General features: G+C 44.6%; 1 protein-coding gene across 1 annotated transcript in view; it reads right to left on the bottom strand.

Moving 5' to 3' along the window:
• Positions 1-25,420, bottom strand: part of gmds (GDP-mannose 4,6-dehydratase) — a 156,655-nt gene that overhangs the window by 82,728 nt on the left and 48,507 nt on the right. Inside the window, exons 5-7 of the mRNA XM_041935297.1 lie at positions 22,907-23,099; positions 21,630-21,734; positions 12,275-12,402 (exon numbers count right to left, since the gene is read on the bottom strand). Coding sequence (XP_041791231.1) covers positions 12,275-12,402; positions 21,630-21,734; positions 22,907-23,099 — 426 coding nt within the window. The remainder of the gene's footprint in view (positions 1-12,274; positions 12,403-21,629; positions 21,735-22,906; positions 23,100-25,420) is intronic.

Raw genomic sequence — 25,420 nt, forward strand, 5'->3', positions numbered from 1 at the left:
TTCCAGTCGGGAGAAGAGCTAAAACCTCTTTTCCTTGGAGAAAAGCCTTCAGAGCTGTTCTTTCCTCTACTTTCAGTGAAGAAATACTCTCCAGTTCTGATAGAACTGATGGTAACGCTAACCTCTTTAGGAGTCGTCATTGTTGTTTTTGAGTGATAACAATGCCTGCCACTAGTTCCTCACAAGACACTGATTGGTGCAAAATGACTGTGGGTGGCCACAAAGTGGATTCTCTGCTCACATGATCTCATGTGATGCCATCATCATGTAAATGCATGTCCTTGCCAGGTATGCTTACAGATGAACCAGACCCCACAAGCTACATCAGCCGCTGTAATGTGAGCGACAGGCTTGTCCAGGTTGGAGAGTAGGGGGCTGCCTTCATATAACTGATGTAATGGCAAGAGAGTGCTGTCTATCAAATGCATGATTATATTCCAGTTAACATTCATAAAACATTTTTTTTCATCATGCACACTTGGCCAAACGTTTTTAATCAATATAACATCGCATAATGGAATTTTTGTTATTGATGTTGCCATGGTAAAACTGAAAATGCACTGAAGATGACCCTAAGAAGTGGAAACGCTGAAAAACACAGAAGAAGGAAATAAGCAGCAGGAGCACAACAGTATATATTAAACCTAAAGTAAAAACAGTATATCACACAAACACACACACACACGCAATCAAATACTTTTCAGATGTGCACAATGGGAGCTATCTATTCTTATAAGCCAAGTAAGACTGACGCTCTCGCGTAAGCACACACACAAACGCATGCAATGTGAGTGCATGTGCATGTGCACACAAACACTGCCACACAAAGTATGTGCATAGAGTATCAAAGGGGTCAGTCACTCAGACAAAAAATGTAATCGAGGGAGAGAGAGAGAGAGAGAGAGAGAGAGAGAGAGAGAGAGAGAGAGAGAGAGAGAGAGAGAGAGAGAGAGAGAGCGAGCTGTGAGAGAGTGAAGAGAGCAGAGGCTGTGACTGAGCTCTTGTGATATTTGGCTCGATTTCGACACTCTGCAGTCTGGACGGAGAATCTTCCCACGAGCCGCTCCACCGTCTGACGGCGCGAGAGCCACAGACAGCGAGCGAGGGAGTGTGAAGGATGCGAGAGAGGAGGTCACACACATTCCAGTCCCAAAGAGTCGGCCAGACTCCTCAGACAATTAAAACAAGATGACCCCACCCCCAAGCCATCAAAACATCCCTCTATTCCTTCAGTCCTGTCTGTGGGCTTCGCTTTACTCCGTGACTCATACTGATACTCCCTAAAATGTCACTACACGGGACTCAGCCTTTTCCATATGACAACACTCAAAAACACACACAAGGACAGACACACACACACACAGGCCTTAGAGAGATTATTGCATTAGGGTGCCTCTCACACTTCCCTATCAGGGAGTGTCTCAGCTTCACAGGCCAGCTGTGGACTCCCTATCTACTGCTGCTCCGTCTCTGTTTCATGCAACTCATGCACTCCATTCAGTCAAGCTTTGTCGGCATCACTAAGGCTGGGTATCGAATCGGTACTTTTTTGGTACCAGCTGAAATGTGTCTGTAGCACAGAGTACTGAAAACAGCAAGTACCAAAAGCTGGCATTAAATGTGTGGTCACATTTGAAATCTTGTTTAGATGTTCCTTGATCAAATAGCTCCTGATTTCAATTATAATTATAATATTATAATAATTATACCCAAAGCAACATGCTGCCACAGAATTTACTAAATACATGAAGAAGTAATGATATGCAGCACAAGAAGTTGTTACTTGTAAAAAATGAAAAAGTGCATAGAATGAATGAATGAATACATGCTGAATTCAAGTTGTCTTGGATGAAAATATGCCTTGTTTTTGGCACAATGGTTTCATCGAGGAGAGTTTAAACCAACTATCCCTTGGAATGGATATGCAAGGATTGAATTGGAGGGGCAATTTGGGGAAAATTTCATGTGATCATGAATATTTTGTTAAGTAAATTGTGGCATAACTTTACCTACATGCAAGCTACATTGGGAATGGAGGCGGTCTTGACATATCGAAGCTCCAGCATAACAGCCTTTATGATGAAAATGTCACATTTCAGGCCTGTGGCCTTTATCAGAGTCATGAGGCAAGACCTTATATAAGAGGAACTCCAGCTATTTTACATGCTGACTCAAGTGACATAGGGCTGAAGACTACAAGTTTGAAAATGACTCAAATCTGGTGGTGTGGAGTTCGCAAGACTTTAGATAACCAGACCTCTGTAGCCTCTAATCCCACCTCCCCTCAGCTCTCCTTGAGGCTCCAGGCTCCAGGCTCAGGCTACGTTAGCCGCCAGTAGCATCACACTGAGGTATCAGATAAGTCAAACTAGTTTAAAACCAGTGAACACTACCATTGTTGCTGGAGCTTTGATATTTTAAAAACATTTTGGGAAGTCCATGGACTTCCATCTGTCTCAAATTCCCTCACAGCCCAACTCATGAGCCCCAGCTGGAACACTCCCCCCTGGCTCGACCTATTAAACACCCAGCAGGGTATTGAGCCTTCCTACCTCTTACCCCCTGTGGACACATCAGCCCATCCATTTCCCCTGCTCCTTCACCCTCTCCTGCCCCTCTTGCCCTGCTCTGCTCTCTCTATCCAGGTGGGAGATATGACTCTCTGCTGCTCTCAAAGCCGTCACCAACCAAACCTGTCAACCACGGGCCTAAACTGCAGGACAACACAGAGCCTGCACTGAAAAAGAAAGTCTACGGCTTTGTTTCCTGCTATAAAAACATCTGAAATAAGCTACATAAATGGCATGCAGTAAGCCAGCGTAGATTTATTGTTAACAACAATAAATCATTCATCATTCAATCATTTATTTTGAGAAATATATAGCACTGGCAGATTCAGCCTTTATTTACTTAATGCTTCATTTAAGACTGCTGCAGGTCTGTCAAAAAAGCTGCTACTGAATGTTGGGCAGTCTCTCAGCTTTGTTTACCCATTCTTTGATCAGATATTTCCTAATTAAAATCTTTTTTTTTTGTTAATTTAAGACTGTGTGTGTTAATGTTCTTCTTATTAAGCAGGTCTATGTTAAAACAGCAACCCATATTCCCAAAAAGTTTGGACGCATCCTCCATAAGAACAACATGACTGTAATTACGATATTTACTTCACAGTTTAAACTTGGCATATTCACTGTTTTTTGATCTGCGATTGGTGCATATTGAGTTTCTTGGTTTTCAAAACAAATACACATAAAGCAACAGTTGGCAAGTGGAGGAAGGGAAAGTATGAAAGCTGTCACTCAAAACAACAGAGCTTAAAATATGGTATCAGTTTTACATGAAGCACCTTTAAAGGAGGGATAATATAATATAAAATAATGTCTTTTTGGTTCGAACTGAACATCTGATAAGTAGATGTTCAAACAGTTTCCTGTATGTTGCTGCACCACTGATGGCTCTGGGGTTTCCTTGCTTCAATGAATAATATGTATATTTCCACATATCTGTGCAGCTGTATTGTCTTTCTAAATGTCTGTTTGTCTTGCTAACTGACAGCCTGTCTATGTTCGTATGAGCGTCTTTGCTTTCCACGGGACTCCGGGGTGCAAACTATCCTGCAGGCCTCATATGAAAGCTGAGGATTCTGGTTACACAAGGCGGCAAGGAGAAAGGAGAGAAAAACAGATCGGGAGAAGAAGAAGGAGGAGAGCATCTGCTTTCATCCTCAACCCAGCAGGGGAGAGCTTAGGCCTGTCACTCTGAGAGAAACAGCCAGCTGCTGCAGCACGCACACATCCTCACGCACACACACGCACGCATACATGCGCACACACAGTACAAACTTAGGGGAAAAAATACTAGATATTCTGGAGTACCATTAAAGCTCAGTGGCATGATCGTTTCTCTTGTTTTCACCATTATAAAGTTATACTCTTAATATTTAGGCTATAAAAAAATAGGGAAAAGCTCATACTGCAAAGTAAACGTTCTAACGCATCCAAAAAGTTACTTCCAACATGAAAGACTTTCAACTTTTCTTCTCTCCCTTAAAGAAAGACCTAGAGAAAGACAATTCTCATACCAGAACTGTCAGAGGTGGCCAGCTGGACAGACCACCTGTAGTTTGTACTAAAAGGCAGAGACAAGCACCACTTGGGTGTTTTCGACTCTGTCAGGTGGAAAAAGTCGTTGGTATGCCTACTATAAATTTACTATGAATCTTTGCTTCCAACAATTTCAAAATGATTTGCACTCACAATCAATACGGCAATAAAACCTCATTAAATCTGACATAAATATGCATTACAACTTCCAAAAGTTGTTCCTAAACTGGGGGAGGAGGAGGATGATTTTGGTACAGTATTTATGTAGGCTCTTGACTTCCAATGTTTCATCGAGTGAAACAGCCTAGAAACAGGAAAATAGAGTCATATTTAAGTCAAATTTAATCATCTTCATTACCAACTCCTGCAAAAGGGGACAGTGAGTGCTATTCGCTTCATTTTTGAGGGACAGCAAGCCAAAGAGGTCACAAACACTGACCACTAAGACTGGCTACAGGCAGATAAGCAACAAAAACTAGATTCATTAAGTTGGAGAGACGATTCAAGAAGTTTAACTCTGCATTAAAGAATCAGAACCAAAACACAGAGTGGCAACTGGAACAGAAAAACGGTTCTCGCATAGCTAACAAGAAGTAGATTTGAAAAACAACCGCGGCACAGGGTTCATAGGTGCTCTGGAGCTTTCAATCGTATCACACGATCTCCTTCACCAGCTGGAGGCTGCCCAGTGAAAAGAGATTAGCTCACAATAGCTTCCAGTGACAATTCTCAGGGTAACCGAAGGAGTGAACGTGATCTTACCATGATGTAGAGTATACAAGAAATAAAATGAAAAGCAAAAGTGATGCAAAAGGTCATAATGAAAGTCCTCCTTTATTTACAACATTATTTAGGGCCCTGTCTGATATCACTGTCACAGAAACAAGTAAGGTATGGCTTCTGGATGGTTCTTTTTCTTAACAAAACATAAGGGACAGATTACTCTCAAGCAAAAAACAATATGATTAGTATGGATGAGGAGGTGTGATGAACAAAAACATTCTCCAATCAATACATGATGTAAACCCTATAATTAAAAAAAGCCCCAAAATTAACTTTGGTGCACTTGAAATCAGTCTCAAACTCTGCATTCTGAATTCCTTATGAGGCAGGTGGATCACAAAAGATAACACAATGCAAGAATCCACCTCGACAGGCTTCAAGTTACGCACTTGTGGCGAGCCACAGTTGTACAGACCAATCAATGTCCAATGAAGAATCATTGGCAGCTACAAGCAGACGTGGTTTAGGTGCAATGACAGCACAACAAAGATGGCAGCTCCTAAAGAGGTTAGCATAGATGCTGGTGTAGCATCAGTTATAACAGAACTGGAGGGTATTTCTTCACTGAAAGAAGAGCAAAGAAGGCTTTTCTCTGAGGAAAAATTGTTTTCCCTCTTCTTCTGACTGGCTTCAGCAAGAGTCCTACTTACAACACATGGTCCGTTGATCTGATTGGTTGAAGTTTTCCATGGATTACTTCCCAGACTGGTGCGTCAGGTTAGCATTTTGACGCTCTGTCTATTTTTTGCTTCTCTACGTAAAACTGCGGTTGCTTTTTAGAAGCCAGGTGACGCCATCATTCAGGCTCAAACATGAACTAAAGGCGCTGCACTCATGAATTTGCTAACCATCAAGATAAGATGAGGGTACCTCAGTAAATAGGTTCAACAGAAATATGCCTACAAATCACAACTAATAACTTGTTAATCACCATTTGCAGGAAACAGCACAATATGCGGTGCTGAACAAGACTGGGACAAAAAATGGATAATAATAATAATCAAAGCCCAAAGCAGCATGTTTTGGGACTGCAAGTCTGCCATACTGCCTGAAGGAACAATGCAATATTGATATTATTTGTAGAAACACAGAAGGACTTCCAGTTTCCAGTAACCCTTCTGGCTTTCCCTGTACCAGCTGTACTTCGGCCAATCATAGCTTTGATCCAACTCTTTCAGCCAATCACCCAGAGCTGTACGGCCAAATGCTGAGTGCGAATAAAACATAGGGGTAAGAAAAAAATGCAGAAACAGGAACAGAGAGAAAAAAAACAGAAAGAAAGACTTTCCCTGAAAATCCCTGAATCTCACCCCAAAAATGAGGACACCTGGGTCAGGTTTGTGTGTCTGGGCCCATACACATGCATGCAGAAACACACAAAACCCACACACTTAGTGTAATCCTATCTGATCTCTTGACAAAAGCAGTAACCTCGAGTACTGCCATGGAACTGTCAGTTATCTCTTCTTCTGTTGTTAGGGCAGCAAGAGGGAGTCAGTTTTACACAATTTTTCTCCATGTCTCTGTCCCTCTGGTCCGGTGCCACAGTAAATACTCACTCCGTGTTTGATGATTTAGAATTTGGAGATGGCGCAAGAGTGTCTCTCACCCAATTCATTATTCTTATCGTCACACATGTTTCTCACCTCCTATGCCGTTTTCCTGTGTATTTATCCAAGTGAACCTCTCTTCTATCTACCTGTGTGTCATGGATAAATTAACAACAGCCCAATGCAAAGTTTCAGTGCAAAACCTCAGCCTGCGTGTGTGCCGATCGCTTACATTCGAATATGCACAAGGAGCACTTAATGCAGGAATAAAGAGATGATAAATTTAATCACTTACTTAATGAAACAGTGAAGAAACTGAAGAAAACACCCAGATGCTCCGGTTAAAAGAAGGTTTCAAGATTTCTACAGATTTTTAGTTGAGAACTGACCCTTAGAATTTGTGTTGCAAATATGGAATTAAGGTACCTTTAAAATTAGACCACAAGAAAACACTATGACAGCTTAGGGTTAGCTTAAAACCAGAACAAAAACATCACACTAGCAAATGTGTCTTTTGTAGGAAAAAACAAGATTTAATATTCCCCCAAAAATATTTTGAATATGAATTGCTCTTTTGCAGTTTTTTTTTTTTTCTTTAATGGAGAAAAGCTTTTTTAGGTTTTCTTCCTATTTTTCAATTGACTTTATATCACCCAAAGTATTTTCTGTGCTGTGCTCATTGAGAGACTTTTTCGGAAATGCAAGGATTTAATTACTTTCATTACATGTTGATGTATCAACATTGTTAGTAATCCATTTTAATTTAAAATCCCTAAAATACAAGCAAAGCAAGAATTACACATTTTAGAGGCTCCGTGAACCAATTAAACTCTTCAGACCTGGGATCAGACATCCTTTATTAGTCCTTGAAAGGCACAAAATGTTTTTGTTATGTTTAGCCACCATGCTCTGTAAATGTACATGTTAGTCAAATAAGCCCAACAAGAGTGTGTGTGTGTGTGTGTGTGTGTGTGTGTGCATGAGGTTGCTGGAGGTTCAGTGAGGTTTTATTGCTCTGAGCCACAGGGGGGCAAACCCCAGTTTATTGAGCTTCTGCTAAGGCCATGGGTTGAATTTCACCAGCAATTAACGCCACAAAACTTGCTCGCACACAAACACACACAAACACACACAGCTGCTGTCGTTTACTCATCCTGCTTGTGTGGGATGCCAAGTCAACATGACAGTTGCTTCTGTCACAGTCTCTCACTAAATGATCTACACTCAGCCTAACCCCCTGCAGACACACACGCACACACACACACATAGATGACATCATGAATATGCCTGGGTGGATGTGTTGGGGCAGCAGCAGTTGAGGGGTCAGGGAGTTATACTTAAAGTCAGGAGGGTTTGGTGATGAAACCTAACGCTCCCTCTCCTCTGCCCTATTAGCTCCCATTTTAGCTCTTTACCACTCCAGCTGTGTTTATTAAAACCTTACAGAGCGGGCAGAGGTATTTATCAGCTCCCTGATTCACTGCTGTAAAGATCCTGGCACGCATATGACGCGCACACACACACAAAGATATCTATACCACAGAGCAGAAGTACAGCAAGGCCACAGCACCCTCGACGACAGAGTACAGTAGTGCTAGTGCACATGAAATGACAATTAGTGACAAAATCAAATGTACCTGTTGTACCTGGACTGACAACAGTCCTTGACACTGATAGTGTGATAATATGTCACAGGGTACCTTCATAAAATCTTAAGACATGTAAGAAAATAGTGAGGGTAAATCATCTATATCAGCTTGGCTGTGTGGCCACTTGACCTGACCTGAACGGAGTATAAGCTGTATATATTGATAGAATACCTGGATTTTTTTTTTTTTTTTTGTCAAGCTTAAACACACTTCGAACTGATCTTCATGGTCAGACATTCCGCATCAATCTGTGCCCCAAGTCGTGTCACAATGTCTTTTAAAAAGATAATTAGGCCCTTTTCTGTGCTGGGTCGCTCTGGATACACGCCGCAGCAAAAAGTTCAAAATGTAGACTTAAATGTCAAACTTACTGTACGCTGTTCCCAAGCCTGCCCCCGCTGTCACCTCCCAGGCCAAAAACATGTGATGAATGGCCCAGCGCTCTCATCAATCATCTGTGATTGGCCCTGATCTGTGCTGTGATTGGCTAATTAGCCTCATCTGTAACCATTACAGCACAGAGAGGCAGCTGCAGCAGTGAAAAAAAAAGGATAAGAAAAATAAAGGAGGTGAAAAATGACACCATCAGGGCTGTTCTGTCACCTCGCTGCCTCAACACAATGCCAGGAATTAGACAGCTACCGCCACACAGGGGCAACCACACACACACAAACACACACACACACACCTGAAGACTGCAAGGAAACACTTCCAAAGACCAGAATTTCACAGGCAATTATATTTTGAAAATAAATATGCGAACAAGACAAGAGCAGGGAGGAGGGCTTGTCGGGACTGTGTGTCAGCGGGTCAGCCACATCTCATCTGGCAACAGTTTCTGCTCCGCTACGGCAATGAGAACAGCAACGCCAGCTCCAGTCAGGGGAAAAATAAGAGCCGCTTATTAGATGTCAGAGGGAAATATCTGGTAACTGGGTGGTATCTGCTCGCCAAATGAGTGCCGGACAAGAGGGAGTCACTGGTCCAGTGATTCAGGAGTACAAATCACCAAAAAATAAAAGGTTAAGAGGCGGCAGAAACATTAGGCATAAAAAACACAAGACAGGAGAGGAAACGGACAAAAAGACAGAAAGAACGTGAGGCAGGATGGAGCCCGAGGGGAGAGAAAGGGCCAAAACCACCAGGCCGACTTCAGCTCCTGCTCCCTCCCAGCCAGCCCTCTTCTCTGCACAGGAAATGGCTCTCTGCAGCCAGAAGGGGAGGAGGTGTAGGGGGGCTCCAAACAGCTGTACCAACCATGGGCCAACTCAGGGTGGGGGCAGAGGCTGAGATGAGAGGAAGGAGTAGGGAGGAGGGCGGTCCTTGGTAAAGACGGCAGACTCCTACACCTTTATCTGCTCAGATAGAGTCTTTAATGAGCGCTTACTGCGGGTTTCCTTTTCTCTTTGGCGTGCTGAGAAATTTGTTCTGTGTTGCCAAATCCCAGAAAACCACGTTAAAAAAAATAAAATAAAAAGGGTAGCCAAATGTTTCAAACGCCATCACAAAACAGAAAGTCCAAAGCTTAACCCCTTTGAGGAAAATGAGATCAGGAGGATTTAAATAATTTTATCTGTCGATTTTATACTAAAGCGTTCAGCTCCGGCATCTATTCCATAATGCCATAATAATAATAAAGGACTCCATTGAGAGTAGCTGGGCAGCTCCAGGTCTGTCTGCCTGCCTGGGACAGACACCCGATACCCTGCTGAGACGATGCCCAGCCAGCCGCACGCCTTCAGACGTCGTTAGAGCAGACACACAGCACGCCCCTCCTGCCACCCGCAATCCATCTACAGCCAATTACAAGCAATTTCCCTGTCCTGGGTGGGGTGAGGAGAGGGAATGAGAGAGGGAGGAAAAGCAGTTGTCAGCCTAAAGCAGACACACATGGCTCTGTTTACAAATTGCCAGTTGTTTGGCTTTGCCATGGTAACACAGTGCTGACGCTGGCTGAGTGGACGTTTCAAAATGAGACAGCGAGAGGAGGTCGTGGTGACAGTCGCGGCCTTTGATGGTCTGCAGGGCGGGGTGAACTTTCTGCAGGAGAGATGGTTCATTTATGCAGAACGTACAAACGTCCCACAAACACAAGTCTGTTTCCCCTCCTGCCTTCATCTTCTCCCCCTTCCTCCTCCTCCACCTCAGTTCCCCTCAGCAGCTCGGGCTTCTGTTTGGCTATCCGAAATCCGCCTTTCCGAAACTGGAGACGCACAGCGAGGAGGTGCCTGATTCACCAGAACTGGAATGTCGGCCGTTCCCACAGGAAACCTGGAGCGTCTCAAACCAGGGTGCCCTGGACAGGCCAGTCCGCACACACACAAATCCAGCAACACAGGGCTGCACGTACAACACAGTACACAACTGGTCAGTCAGACTAACAGAACAGGATGAATCTGCTGAATGAGACCCAACAACCAGAATTTTACTTGCAAGAATGGACGAGTCCTGTTGTTTCACATAACCGTAGCTAAGTGGGCAGAGCCACAGCTTCTGGAACTTGTTTTTCCTCACATTTTAAATTTAGCGTTTAATGACAACCTCAATATTTCTCAAAATAGCAGCATTACAGGGAGACTTCTGTATTTTTCAACCTGGAATCTATTTTCCCATGTTTTTGTGTCTAAGTGACTAATGGAGACAACAATTTTTGAAAGTGGTCCAGTATTGAGCGAGAGCGCTGCCGCTGGCAGCCTCAACACAGGCTGCAATGTAATCCTTCCAGACGATTGCACATCATCTATGTACGTCCACTAAAAGTGCTTGTTTTTGCCACTGCCTGTCAGATTGTTTTTGTGAGTGTCTGACAACATCTCTACAGAGAAATGAAACATTTTTCTTTACCTTTGGCCTGATCCAGTCTGTTGTCTAACCGAGTCTGACATGACATTGAAAATCTTGTATAACACAAAGTCTGATTGCCGCCAATTTCTTCTTACAACAATTCAACTCTTGCAAGACTTCAGAGTGAGACGTCTCCTTGAGTGAGACACAATAACGAACAGACCAGATCCAGTGAAAGGAAAAGAAAAATGTTTTATTTCTCCGTGGGGGGGCCTTTCCATAATGTCGTCAGAACCGCAGAATAACACTTTTAGTGGACGTACGATGACCATTCTTTATTTTATCAGTTGTGAATGATTTGCGCAACAGTGACACACCATCCCACAAACAGATTCATTTTCAAAAACAACAAACTTTTTGTATTTCCATTTTACCAATTCCATTCCAAGTTAGACTTCCCACCACAGGAGGCAAAAATTATTCAGTGTGGTTAAAAGCGGATATGACCGATCAGAAGTCTTCCCATATCAAGCAGTGACTGATGCTTCACTGACGCCATCGACACCTCCGCGCCGCGCCTTAACAGCATGAACCTCTGCTTCACTACCACCCTGCTCTGATGCAGCGAGGCCACACTGTGATCTGCAGTTAAACTGAGGTTCCCAACTGTAACCTCCTCACCCCCACTCCCATCTCAAAGAGCGCCCCCCGCCACCTCCGCCACCATCACCTCCTAATAATAACACGGTCCACAGTGAGGGGTCTGCTGTCAGACATGGCAACCCATCGAGTCTTTCATCTCAACAGCCGCACACACGTGTTCCGACCTTAACCTATCACACACATTGACATACACAGAGGAATGTGCGCTTACTCACACACACGCACGGGGTGAAAAGCACACATTCAGAAACACTGAGCGCCGTCTGCTCCTGGACGTGGCAACCCCACTGTTCGTTTCATCTCCCAACTCCTTTCTCTGCTTGCTGCTGGCACCATTACGTTAACACAAACACCATATTTCTGTCATCGTCCCCAGGACGCAGCGTTCCCTTAATATCTCTCTTTCTTCTGCGGGCGTTCGGGGAATGGCAATGGGGGCCTGAAGGGATCTGGGACATGGGTGAGTTGTGGGAAACCAGAGTGCAGTCTGTGGCCTCACAGCATGCGGCCCTCTCTCTCTCCTCCCGCTCCTCGTCTCTTTCTCTATCTCTGTTTCTCTTTTGGCAGAGAATCATAGGAGGCTTCATGCAGATCGCATATTGCGGCCTCAAATGATCTGGGAAAACATGCCCTGTTTAATGCTATGTGCACATCTGAACCCTGTTCAACTCTGAAGCAGTGCACGCACACGTTGTGTCTATTTCCCGGGGTTTGTGTGTGATTATGGTTGTGTGTTTTTTACCTCCACATAGTCTTTGGCGTGGCCCCAGTCCCTCTTGGAGTCCAGGTTGCCAAGGCTGAAGCTCTCCAGTTGGCCAAGGTGAATCTTTGCCACAGACCGGCTGATCTTACGCGTCACAAAGTTTGAACCTGAAACACATACATTAAAAAATGCTTTGTTGGCATCTTCTGAATTCAATTACAGTTTACACAGGATATAAATATGACAGGGGTTTAGCTTGGTCCAACACATACAAACACAGATAGTCAGAAACAGAGAAACAAAGAGCAGATCGCAGATGCAATCGAGTCCTCCTCATTGAAGATGGTGTTTAGGGATCCCTACCAACGTTCTCCATAACACTCTATCACCACACACACACGCACACACACAGACAGACATCCAAACCTCTACTGCTGCTCCAAGTCTTCTTGAGCCAAAGCAAAAACTCAAGCAAAAAGCCACCCTGAGTCAAATCAATTCGTTACCACCTCACATTACAGCCACTAGATCCTTTTAGATTCCTTCTCTCTCATTTTCCTCTCTAATTCACTGTTTCAGTGTCAAATCTGGGCTGGATGCCAAGATAAATCTCAGAGCATCAGTCTGCCAACGTAAAAAGAAAAAGCAACAGGGAAGTTCCACAGAAAAATGACAACCAAACAGGACCACCCTGGTTCTGCCGGTGCAGTGTCCAGTCCAGAGTCACCACATCGACTGCCGATTCCTCTGCCAGATGGCGCCCAGCGGTGCTCCTCATTCTGAGGCGGCACACGTGGCGATGCTATCTGCGGGAAAACAAATGAGCTCCTAATGACTATTTCTGTGCCACTAGAAGGGTATTTGGGTGCTTTGGCGGGACACTAGGGACGGTGTCATGTTCTCTGTTCCTGCCGTGGGCAGAAAGAGGCCGCGGAGAGCCTGCGAATAAATGCACCAGACCTCCAACCCAAACACAGCATTATACTGATGGAAATCAACACTAAATATTAGGGTGTCGTGTCTAATAATGCCACCATCTTAGTTGAAACAGCTTATTAGAGTTTGAAGGGTTTAACTCTGGCTAGGCTCTTCTGTCTTATGTTCAAAAGCCAAAATGGCAGATATGTGGGGATATGTGAAAATATAATTTCAAAGGAAAGCTTGAAGCTTGCATCAAAGAGTTGGCTATTTTTAGCCAACACAACATCTCTACTGTACATAAATCTCCCACAACCTTGTGTGAACCTCTTCGAGACCTCTTAAGAGCTCCTACATGCTGTTTTTGAAACTCATCATGTCTGAGATGAATGTTGCCTTTTAGCGCTGCGCCCATCTCGGCCGTAATACAGCGGCTCTGTCTCGACACTGTATCACTGTTGCTCTGACATGGAGCAGAGCCTCCATTTAGACACAGGAAAATCCCATGAACCCAATCATGCGAATGCACCAAATTTGTAGTAATTATTTCATAGGAAAGCGACAGCCCTGGGCAGGCTGAGCAAAAACAGACCAGAGAAGGTTAGACACGCTTATTTGAGAAAATACAGCATGTTGTGTGTTGGTAGCCGGTCACATGGCTCCCATGTCAACGCCGCTTTGTCGCCATATTGAGCTGGACCTTAATACAGTTTAAATAAAGCTCTGTGCAGTGTTTCTCTGGATCGCACTACAAGCACCACTTTAAAGGAAAGTCCATTCTCAAAATCCATGTCTTGCTCAGAATTCTGTGAATCAATGTTATTCGCACAATCATTAGGAAATAGCACGTGTCTACAGAGCATAGATAAATTGCCGATGGAAACCCCCTCCGATGTCAGACCTGTCCTGACTTTGCGTGATCGTCTGATCTAGCCCTGGGGGCCGTTCTCCAACCTGGCAGGTCATCTGTTCTGGCAGGTATCACTGCTCCTGCGAACTGCAGTCAAATGTGAAGCAACAACTATTCATCTGCAACGGACACAGCCAAGATTGTCAGCTTTGCTCTCATCCATATCAGCCAGACAGGCTCATCGCAGGGACATCAACGCGAACACACAGCATTCGCATGTCATATATCCAGAGCTCAAACGATTAGGCAATTGGTCAATGGAGAGAAACTTAATCGACAAATATTTTAAAGGGGAACTCCGCAGATTTCACACATGAGCATCAGTTGACTAGTCATCTGGGATACGACTCAGTCAGAAACAGTTGTGTCATGTTTTCTGCGAATCTGGAGGAACTTGTCAAAGTCTGAGCCTGTGTTACAAAGTGGGGGCACGCAGTTTTAAAGACATGGGTTTTTCTGAGGAGCGTCTCATGAAAAGATGTTACTGAATTGCATCATGGGAGGTATAGGGGTAAGTATACAGTGTCTTTGGATCTTGAGCCATGTTGGGGATTAAAAAGATGGATATCTAAGCCTGTGCATCTTCATCTTCGACTGCTCTTCTTACTAAACTTATTTTTTATGAGTCTCACAGCTGTATGGAAATGCAATACTAAATTGCTGGAATGCGTCAAACAATTGATCAGTTATCTTCTTAAATGTCAGTTTTTGCCGCGCTAAACATTGCAAAACTGCCATTCAAAGCCTTCTTTTTTGTTCTGCATGAGTCGGCATTGTTCACACAATTCCCTTTTTGCTCTACACAACTTTTGTTCTTTTTTTCCATGTGTTTCTCCATTTTTTACTCATAGTAAATTTAATATTTTGAGGTTTTGGTCTGACAAGCACGCACTTCTGGAATGTAACCCTGGGCTCTTGGAAACTCTGGGAAACTTGTGATGGACAGTTTCCAATATTGTTTTTAAATTTCTAGGTTAAATATCAATTACAAAAAACAATGACACAACAACTACATTTTCATTAGTCGCAGCTCTCCGTATTGTATATTAGGACCCAATGGGGGTGAAGCAATGTAACAAGAGCCTAGATTGGTTACTGTAGTAAATTGGAAAGCAGGGGTTTAATTTGATCCAACATCCAAGGGAAACTCAAGTTTGCAGGTTAAACACAGGTTGTCAAAACTCTGCAGAGCCGAGTTGGCTCTTAAAAAGGTGGCAGAGGGATACAGTGTAGCACAGTACACCCAATCAGTAATAAAGTCCATTATTTCCCCCTGAGCACACCTGTAGTCTCCTTGTAAAGCTCACACCTCTGTTTGGAGTGGCTCTGCTCCCTGGCTGCTCTAATTGGTGCGGTGTGGACCAGAGCATGGGCCTAATGGAGCGGCCTGCCTGGCTGCGGACAAAGCCTGCTCTGTTACTGGCCCGGGTGTTAATGTGTTTCCTTTACTGGCAGCGGCACCGCAGGACAGCCAGGAGGAGGGGTGGAGGCAGGCGAGGGGAGCCAGGGGGGCTAACAAGAGGTTTCGAGCCCAAACGGGGCAGCGGTGGCCGTTTAACCTTGCCCGCGGCCCGGCGGAAAGTCTAATAAAACCACGGACCGTGAAAACTGAGCAGACAGCAAAAACCATGCCAGAAACGGACACTCAATCTCTTTCTCCCTCCCTCTCTCTCCCTCTCTTTCTCACTTAAACGTTTCTTTTCTTTTTTTCCATCATCCCTTTTCATTTTTTGGCCAGAGAAGCGACAGGAAGAACGTAACACACGGGCTTCGTTGGCACAGCTGGGCTGAAGTATGGAGAGAAAAGGGAGGAGGAGGAGGGTGAGTGAGGGGAAACGTGCAGAGATGTCTCCCATCCAGAGCCAGGCCATGTGGGCCCAGACAGGATGGGGACGGGAGCTGTCAGCTGGGGGCTCGGGTGTGGGGGAGTAAGGGAGGGGACTGTGGGTTTGTGGGGATTTTGGCTTTACTGGCCTTGGTTACTCAACATATTCTGTTGTTAGAACCATGCTGTTAAAGAAAGGTGACTAATGAAGTCTGTCTTCAAACTGTGTGACGGCCCAGACCTTACACACCCCAGACCTCAAGATGTCTGACTAGCACCCATTTATGTTACTGTGTATTTATATGCATTTTCTAATTAACATTCAACCGCAGCGTGATCCTCAAATCACACATTTATTTTGAAGTCATAATGTGTGGTCATGGCTCAGCCGAATAGCGCGTTAGCTCTGGAAAAACTGAAAAGCAGAGTAAATTCAAATCTTGAATCGTGTCATACACTCATCAAGTTGATCTTCAATGTTACAGTTGCGCAGGTAGAACATCCACCTCTTCGCTCAGCCAAGTCTCTCTTCCAACTTTAGACCTGCCGTATGTGTTTCATCACATCAATCTGTTCCAAGGTGATTTGCAGGATGTTACGAAGTTCTCCCTTTTCTCAATAAAATGTGGAATGACTTGGTAACGCAGGCTGCTTTAATGGGCCAGATTCCAAAAATGGGAGGGTACATCGACTACTTTACTTGAAAAAGCTGAACACAAAGACTAATTCTACGTATTTTCCGGATATTTCACAGTTGAGTCATTTCTGTCGTGAGCTTGTCTGAACTGGCCACACTTTCAAGCTGGTAAAGAAAAAAATAGCCAAGACTTAATTTTGATTGCCACCGTTGTAATAGAAACCCTTAGGTTACCTCGACGTAGGGTTTACACACCTGTTTTGGAATCCAACCAGAACTGCAAATCCCATAATTCCACTCTGTCTTTGAGCAACGACCTCGGGGAGTGAAAGGCTTTGTGGTACATCTGAAGTGAAAAATGCAACCTTTAATTTCTAGCTCCACTCCCACACATTTCGGGATTTAGGTCGACCGTGTAGCCCTGTTTACATCTAAATGAATGCATCCTCATCTCATACGCATCTTCTTTATGGGTACTGAGCTATGGACAACATACCTGACTTGCAGGAGTACTGACTGATTCTGCAGGAGGAATCTTCCCCGAGTCGGGGGTTGGCCAGATTCCACCCAGGCCAAAGACCTGTCAGTGTCTGCCATCACCGTTATTGCACAATTCACATTCTGACTGATCTCTGGAGCCTCGACAAAGAGAGAATATTTGCGTTACATCCAAGAGAGGTCATGCGCTCAGCCCCGCCAACACAGCGTCTATTCACACCTGACAGACTGCTGCCCTCGTTCTGGGCTGACTCAACCGACAGGGAGGGGACAGAGAGAAAGAAATGCAACGCGAGGAAGGCTGGGATGGTGCTGGAGGGTTGCAAAGACAAAGACCAATAAAGTCACTGTTTTTAAATTGGGTGTGACGCAACAAAATGGATGGACAGCACAGGGTGTGCAAAGGTGTGGGGAAAGAAAGGGAGGGTGTGGAGAAAGAGAGGGGAGTAGATGATACTTGTTTTTCTTGAGTTCGAACACTGACAGCACCACCTCCACAGAGAGAACGAAAAGAGTTTCACCCTAGTATCGAAAACAACAACGTAATCGTGTCTGGCAGCATCCCGCACTTCAGCTAAATCAAATGATCGTAAAGCAACATTTTTGGGGTTGGATTGTCCTCCCGCAGGTCTCTAAGGAGACCTGGCAAAGGTTGGGAAAGGCGACGGGGTGCTCTCAACTCACGCCGCAATTAGTGCTGCTCAAAGTGAGCACTCTGTCAACAAGATTCTTGGTTACCATGGTGACCTGGGACAACAAACACATATTTTAGGGCGGCAATGCGTATGATTGAAGGTAGAAACCTCAACAACCACGTGACGTGCTTGAAGCAAAGGTAGGCTGAGGCGGAGGGAAGGAACCACAAGGTGGTGAAGGCGTGAAGGAAAGAGAGGACTCCGTCATCAGCTCTGTCAGACGCCGCTCTTCACCTGGCCACAGTTCAGCTGGTGTTTAGGCTGCTCTCCCTCAGCCCTATCTCATCAACACCTGACGAAACGAAAGACCGAAAAACAAAGAGTGCCCACTCCGTGCCGAGGTGCGTCTTACGAGATACTGCCAAATCCCCTCGACGCCCCCCTGACCGAGTCGTTCCTATCTGAAGATTTCCTTTGAAAACAATCTCTCCAATAAACAGAAAACATATCCTCTTACAAATCTATCATGCGATCTGACCTTTTGGGCTCAACCTCAACGAAAGCAGAAAGATGAAGCCGAGGCATGTAGAGGCTCAGTGGCTGTATGTGTGAGTATTTGGGGGGGCTGCATTGACTTTGGCAGTGCTATTCTAACTTCCCCAATGCTAACTGGTCTTCTCTCCTAACATAACAGTATATTATTCTATACTGCCAAGCGTGAACCACAGAGCTCTCAGGGTGGAGAGATGGATGGGACTTCCCCAAATAAACCAGGGGATTAGCCTACAACTGGAGCTGGTCAGCAGGAGCAACAGTGGATACACACACAAAACATATTACTGATTTACTGCAGAGCCTTAGATCAACAGGCTGTTAATAACTAGAAATTAAACTAGAGTTTTGGCTTTAATTGTCGAAATTTGATTTTGGGGCACTTTGAGGTGCTGTGTATTTGTTGAATATGATGACCAAATAAATACATGTGCTGGTTATTTGCACAGGTTTCACTGCTGATCACTCTTGCCAAGAGAATGTGGGGTACTGTACTGTCTCATATGTCACAGCAATATGGAGTCTATTTAGCACCCCTGCTAAAGCTAATCCCCCCTTCAGAGTCAGTGTGAGGGCTGTTTGTTATGGCTAACAACTAAGCTAACCAGAAAGGAGCTAGCCGCGGTGTGAACCGGCCAGCAGATGCGGGCTTCTGTTTGCTTTGCTTCACGCTGGATTTCCACTGGGATACTTCTCCTGCCCGACTGTCCGATGTCGACCTTTCGCTACAAAACAATGCAGAACGGCTGTTTATTGGTGGAGCGGTCAGGTGTTTACGAGAACTGTAAGAGAAACCAAAAGCACATTCCTGCTGGGATTAAGTCATCCTGGGTGCTGTAGGAGACAGAACTTGTTGAATCATATAAAGGGACAATAAGTCTGGTAGGAAAATGGTGCTGTTTCACTCTTCCCTCTCCCCTCTCCAGCCATTCCCAGCAGCCACCAGACCATCCTACATGACACACCACACCATGCCACGCCACACTGTGCTATGGAGATGATTGGCCACTGGTAGGCCACTTTAGCATTAGACCATTAGAGCAAGACTCAGTGAGTTTGCTATTAAAGGGAAAAACTCTCTCATGAAGGCAAACATCTATTTGTTTCTCAAACATACACACACTCAGCTACTGGCACTCTATGGCAATGACATCGCAGCTTTTCCTGTGTGTGGGAGGGGGAGTAGTGATGATGTCAGAGCCACTGAAACTGCCATCATGGACATCCTCCTTCATTCCTGAATTAGTATCCAGAGGTACAAGTGGCATGTGAGGACAGAGGATTAGCATACAATGTTCAACAGCTCCATGTAAGATTTGATGTTACCAGCATCTATAAACTCAATGTTGAATCAGTTTTCTCTCTGTACAGTAACACGTATCAGGACAGTAGCTGCGTACGTCACACTGTGTAATTTACAGTACAACCTTACACTCCAACAATGAAAAAAATGTGCCACGGACGATTGTGCATCTCAAAGCACCAACTCCTCCCCTCTATAGCCCTCCTGTGGTTGACGGAGTGCATGGCCAAACGCCCCCTCAGTGCAGCAGCGGCAGGGTCACAACGAGCCCCGGGGGCCTGGGTAAACACTGGCCAATCCAGCCAACACAAGCGCCACACTGGGTTGTGCAAGGCAGCCGTGGGACATCTGGCCACATCACAGCGCAGCGTTCCTGCTTTATGAGCAACAACAGCCGTAACTCTGAGAATAGAAGTGGCAGGAGTAAACCCGATGGCCTGCTGGAGAAATGCTGACTGTGGAGAAAAGAGCAGTAAGACATGGAATGAGGCAAGAGAGTGGAAGAAAAGGGAAAGGAGTGTGTATGTGTGTGTGTGGCAAGGATGGAAAGATAGAAGCAGAGTCAGAGAGGGAGATGAGAAAGAGCTGACCAAGGACCAAAAGGCTAAGGACATGTTATCAAGTGGGCAGCCAGCTTTGGCCTTATAAGGTCGCGTGTACATGTGGAAAGGACACCAGCATCTTTGAATTCGGTTTTACAGCTGCTCAATCAGCCCGTCAGTTTATCTATGCGGCTGCAACTATGATTATTGTATTTATTTAAACTTTCCAGAGCTCAGAGCCCAAGGCGAAATCTTCAAAACGTGTTTTGGTTTTTTGTCCAACCAGCTGTCAAAAACCCAAAGATATTCAATTTATAAAGGCAGCAAATCTTCAAATGTGTGAGGATGGAATCACAGTGTGTGACATTCTTGCTTGATAAACTACAAAACTAGTTAACCAATTTTTAGAAGTGTTCCCGAATTTGTTTTATCACCCCTCCTGTCATCCAGGTCGACTATGTCAACTAATTCTCCATTACAAGACCTTGATGGCGACCGCACCATCTTTACTTAACTGGCTGTAAACTACACCAGTTCCCACACCTATCTATCTGTGGTAACCCATTAGGGTTTACTGGCTGACCCCTGACCCCTGGCTGGGGTCGTGGCTGGGGCCTTCATTTGGGGATAAATCATAAACACCTGAGCTGCTGACCTGGGTGCAGCGCTGGGCTGCACTCATGTGGTATTAATTTTGGGTCGCGGTGGCGTGTAAATCGGGTTAAACCAGCGCCTGCGACCCTCGGGGCTCAGAGCACATATTAAAAATGTGACCACAACCCACTCACTATGTGTCAGAATGTGTGTGAGTACGTGTCAAGTAGTTATGAGAAACATTGCTCCACCAGTGCATGAATATGACTTTATATAGAGCATGTAATTGAATACTTTTACACAATCCAACAATGGTTTACCTTCTGTTTTACTGCTTTATTGTGGGTTTAGCCTGTTGCTCAGACTAAGTGCTGTATGATATTTGCTATATATGATCATTCCTAATTGGCAGACTAGTTAATTAACAGACCATCTGATAAGTATTGGAATTATTTACTTTTAACATTATATTACATGTATCATGAGATTATTGTTGCCATGGCACTCTATATTCTTTTATAATAGTTGGCCTATTGGAAGATTTTTGGAAAAAAAAACTATATTTCATTTTTTTAAGCTTTATTCGTTTATTTGTAAGTGGAATTTTAAAAGGATAACACAGAAATGATGTTGATTGTATTATTTATTTATCTATAGAGATATATGGTGTGGTGGAGGAGGGGGGAGGTGCCATAATATGAAAACTAGGTTGTCTTACAACCTTCATGTTATGACAAAATGCTGGACACAAATTACAATAAATATAAAGCTAATAAATAAATAAAAGGCTTTGTAATCAGTTCAATCAAAAGCAATGCTCAGCCCTCATGTGATCAATCGTATCTTCTTGTCTTCTCTTCTCCTCTAATACTGTCAAATGCTGCAATAACCTCACTTAAACATTAGGACAAAAAAAAAAACAGCTTCACTGTTCACAGCGTCACTTTGAGGTGACACGGCGTGTCGTGCTGTGAGCTCACCTCTCCTCGGGCTCTCGTGGTTAAAGAGGATCCCGTTGACGGCGAACATGTCGTAGGCCTCACGAAAGTTCACCACGATCCAGTAGGCGTAGAGCTTTGCAGCACCTGAGAGCAGAGGTGACATAAGCATATTAAAACCAAACACTCACTCAAAAAAAGTGACAGAATACCACAACACACAACAGCCTTTTCAGATGCACAGTCGTTCCTCTGTGGACCGCAGCAGTGCACAAGCAGGCTTTTCACACTCACTTGATGCTTTTATTCACTCAGACAACAAAGTTTGACGCATCTACTAACAAGTTTACAATTTAAGTGACAATTTAAGCAGAGAGAGGAAGACTGATCCTCTCTTCTCAAAGCTGCAGAAAGACCACAAAAGAGAGAGAATCTGTGGTGTAACTACACTTCACGTCAAAGCTGAACACAGCGGTACCGCAGATCACGTTTCACCATCGGGAACGTGAACCGCACACTCCTGCTGATTGACCGAAAGCAGGCTTGTGCAAAAAGTTCTCCATTCTTTTCCTCTCACCATCTTCCTCCTCCTTCACCTCCCTTCTCCTGTGATGAGGGGAATACCAGAGCGAGCAAAGGGAGGCGCCCGTTGATTAAGCCGTAGGTCAGGATATATGCTGGAGGTTAAGGGACGTCGCCATGGCAACCCCCGCCTGCCCGCTTCTCGCGTCTAATTAATAGAGGAGCAGCCCTTCACATGATGGTATGTGCCTCCCATGCAGCCTCAGATTGAGCGCTGACAGATGGGGAAAGTGTCAGTGAGGAGAGCATTTAGACAACAGAGAACATGAAACCTGATCACTCACACACGTGTACAGCCTGCATGTGTGTGTAAGTGTGTGTGTGAGTGTGTGTTGAAAGTGAGTGCTGAGTGCTGTGGATATAAAGGTGTCTTTGTTAAAGCGAGAGCCACTCCAGTCTTCAGTCAGACGTTTGGCCTCGGGGTGTGTGGAGAGCTCAAACGCTGCCTGAGCACTGAAGCCCCTTCACTCACTCAGACACACACGCACAGACACACAAACACAGACACAGACACAGACACAGACACACACACACACACACACACACACACACACACACACACACACACACACACACACTTTGAAAAAGTGCTGCAGAGGTATCAAGCAATCTGAGTTTGTATTCCCTTACATGGCCATGCGCAATCGTTGGACAAACGGTGTAAGGTAGAAAATGTTGGGCAATCCGTGTGTGTATTTCCACCTGAATCTATGGTACATTACGTATGTGTGTATTACCGTAAGGTGAGCGAGGGTAGAAGGGTGTGGTTTCCTTCTGAGGGATCTCCTGAACTTTGCCGTACAGCTCACTGGTGGAGGCCTGGTAGAATTTCACAGTGTCGGTCAAACCGCATGTCTTTATGGCATCCAGGAGACGAAGCGTGCCTACACCGTCCACATTAGCGGTGTACTCGGCCAACTCGAAGGACACCTAAGGGAGAGATAGAAAAAAAAAAAGAGAGAGAGAATTGATAAAGGGACCATGGTGGGAAAATTTCCTTTACATATTAATCCAAATTCTGTAAAGAATTCATATTATTTAATGTCGACTGAAGAAAAGAGCTGGAGACTTGAGACATGACATTCGGACTTGTGTCTTTTGGTAAGTACCAAGTAACAAAAATGACTTTTGACTTGAGACTGCTCCAAACCTTAGGTCTCAAGATTTGACCTGGAAAAATCCCAGAACAAGAAAAATAAATAATACCGTGTCCGTGTCCATGACCATGATCATGGCCTTGCACTGCAACACAGTGTGCATAGTCACTTATTAGACCTGTGCACATAGCGGTTGGTCTTGGTTATGTAAAATAAGAAAAATATAAAAAAACTTTGAAAGTGAAATGTTTAAATTCTGTGTAATTTCAATGAGGAGCTTGCTTTTGGAGATGTGATTTGACTGATTACAGACTTGCACTGGACTTTTAAAAAACAGCTCTGCTGTGGACAATGACACAGTCTGATGAATTCAACAGCCAACTTTATCACTAATGAACTTTCAACCACCATCCCGAGTTTCACACCAACTTTTTAGTAATCATGTGCAACACAGCACGAAGAAAGTGCAACTGAAAACGAAATGAGTAACACGACTAAGGTCACAAGGCCACTGTCTGAGTTACATCACATAAGAACTATATTCAATCACAGATCACAATTCACAGTCAACAATATCCTCCATAAAAAAAGCCGAGCGGCAACAACGTTGGAGATCATAATTGAGGAACATGTTTCTGGAGTCCATCAGAGCCAATCAGAAAGCTCATACCTCAAACTAAATACTCCAACTCCCAGAATGCCTGTTTCCACTGCTGAGGGCCAAGATGGGATGGAACTTAATGAACACTTGGGGGGAAATTAAGTTTAAATTAGAAATGGATGTGTGCGTGTATGACGCTGCGTACTTGGACTGTGTGTGCTTGTGTGAGCGCCAGGTTGGCCTCGGTCTCCAAATCAGGCGTGACGGTTAAAAGCCGTGCCGGTTAGTGGTCACCACACCTGGAGCGAGCGGCATGAGCCACGTCTGTATGGAGGAAACGCGTTGGCCCTTTAGTGCTTCCTCACCAGCGCTGTACACACGGTCAGATAAAGACCCCTTATTGAAAGCCGGGACCAAAGAACACTGGGCCTCTATTCCACTCAAAGTCCATACACACACAAGCGCAGACACACGTACACACACAGTGAGCAGGTTTGATCAGGTTCAATTACACTCCGGAGCTCAGTGTAATTACCTGTGACGCTTCACTCACACACTTACTCTGCATTCTGGCATTTCCATTTACATCATTTACAACAAAAGGCGAGGGGACGCTGTATACGCCAGCATGCACAGTACATTACATAATGACGTTTTCTCCAGCAAACACATGGTAGTGGACACAGTGATGGCAATATGTGAGCAATAGAAGCCAATCCACAATCCGAAGCCTCAAACTGAAGCCTGTTGAATGAATGCCTCTCTGACAAAGAGGCTCTCTGGAAACTGAATATGATGAGTGTCTCAAAAGTTCGCTCTCATTCACTGAGGACATGTTGTATGATGTCCATCAAGATGTCAGAGGGAAGTTTTGACTAACTGTTCACCAAACGGCCTCACAATGTCAGAGCAATTCATTTGAGCAATTCATTTGATTGCATCTTGTTTGACTGTCAGCATCATTTATTCATCCATTATTCAACTGATTGTTGCCAATTATATTTCAGCAACATTCTTGTGTTTTGTGACTTGTGTTTCCACAAGTTCAGCTTCTTTTGTTAAATAAAAAATAAGGTTTTACTTAAAAAAAAAAAAAATTAATAGTAGTTTTGAATGAAATGTAACTGGACAACATTTACATAAATGCGTCAGATTGGGGCTGCTCAGGTCTGGACTGGTGCAGCCAGGGTTGGAGCATACTGGCTCCTGGTGAAGCCTGAACCTGAAACAGACCTGCCTTCATGTTCATCGAAGAAGGGGAGGGGACAGTCACACACTCACAAGACAGATTCTCTCTCCAAACACAGACATAGTGTCATCTCAGCTCTCTCAGGTCCACCTTCAGCACTTCCTCCGTCACTGTAGAGCTCCTCCCCTCCTCCACCTCTTCCTTCCTCACATATTTCTCGTCCTGCTTTGTCACTGTTCATTCTCACTGGACCTCATAAACCTTATTCTATGCTACTACCGGACCTCCCTACCCCCCTATGCCCTGCTGTCTGTGTATAAGTCCCCCCGTTCCTCTTGCTTTTCCAACACGAAGACGGTTTTGA

This window comes from Chelmon rostratus, chromosome 4 (assembly GCF_017976325.1).
Source record: "Chelmon rostratus isolate fCheRos1 chromosome 4, fCheRos1.pri, whole genome shotgun sequence".
In the NCBI taxonomy this organism is placed as follows: Eukaryota; Metazoa; Chordata; class Actinopteri; order Chaetodontiformes; family Chaetodontidae; genus Chelmon; species Chelmon rostratus.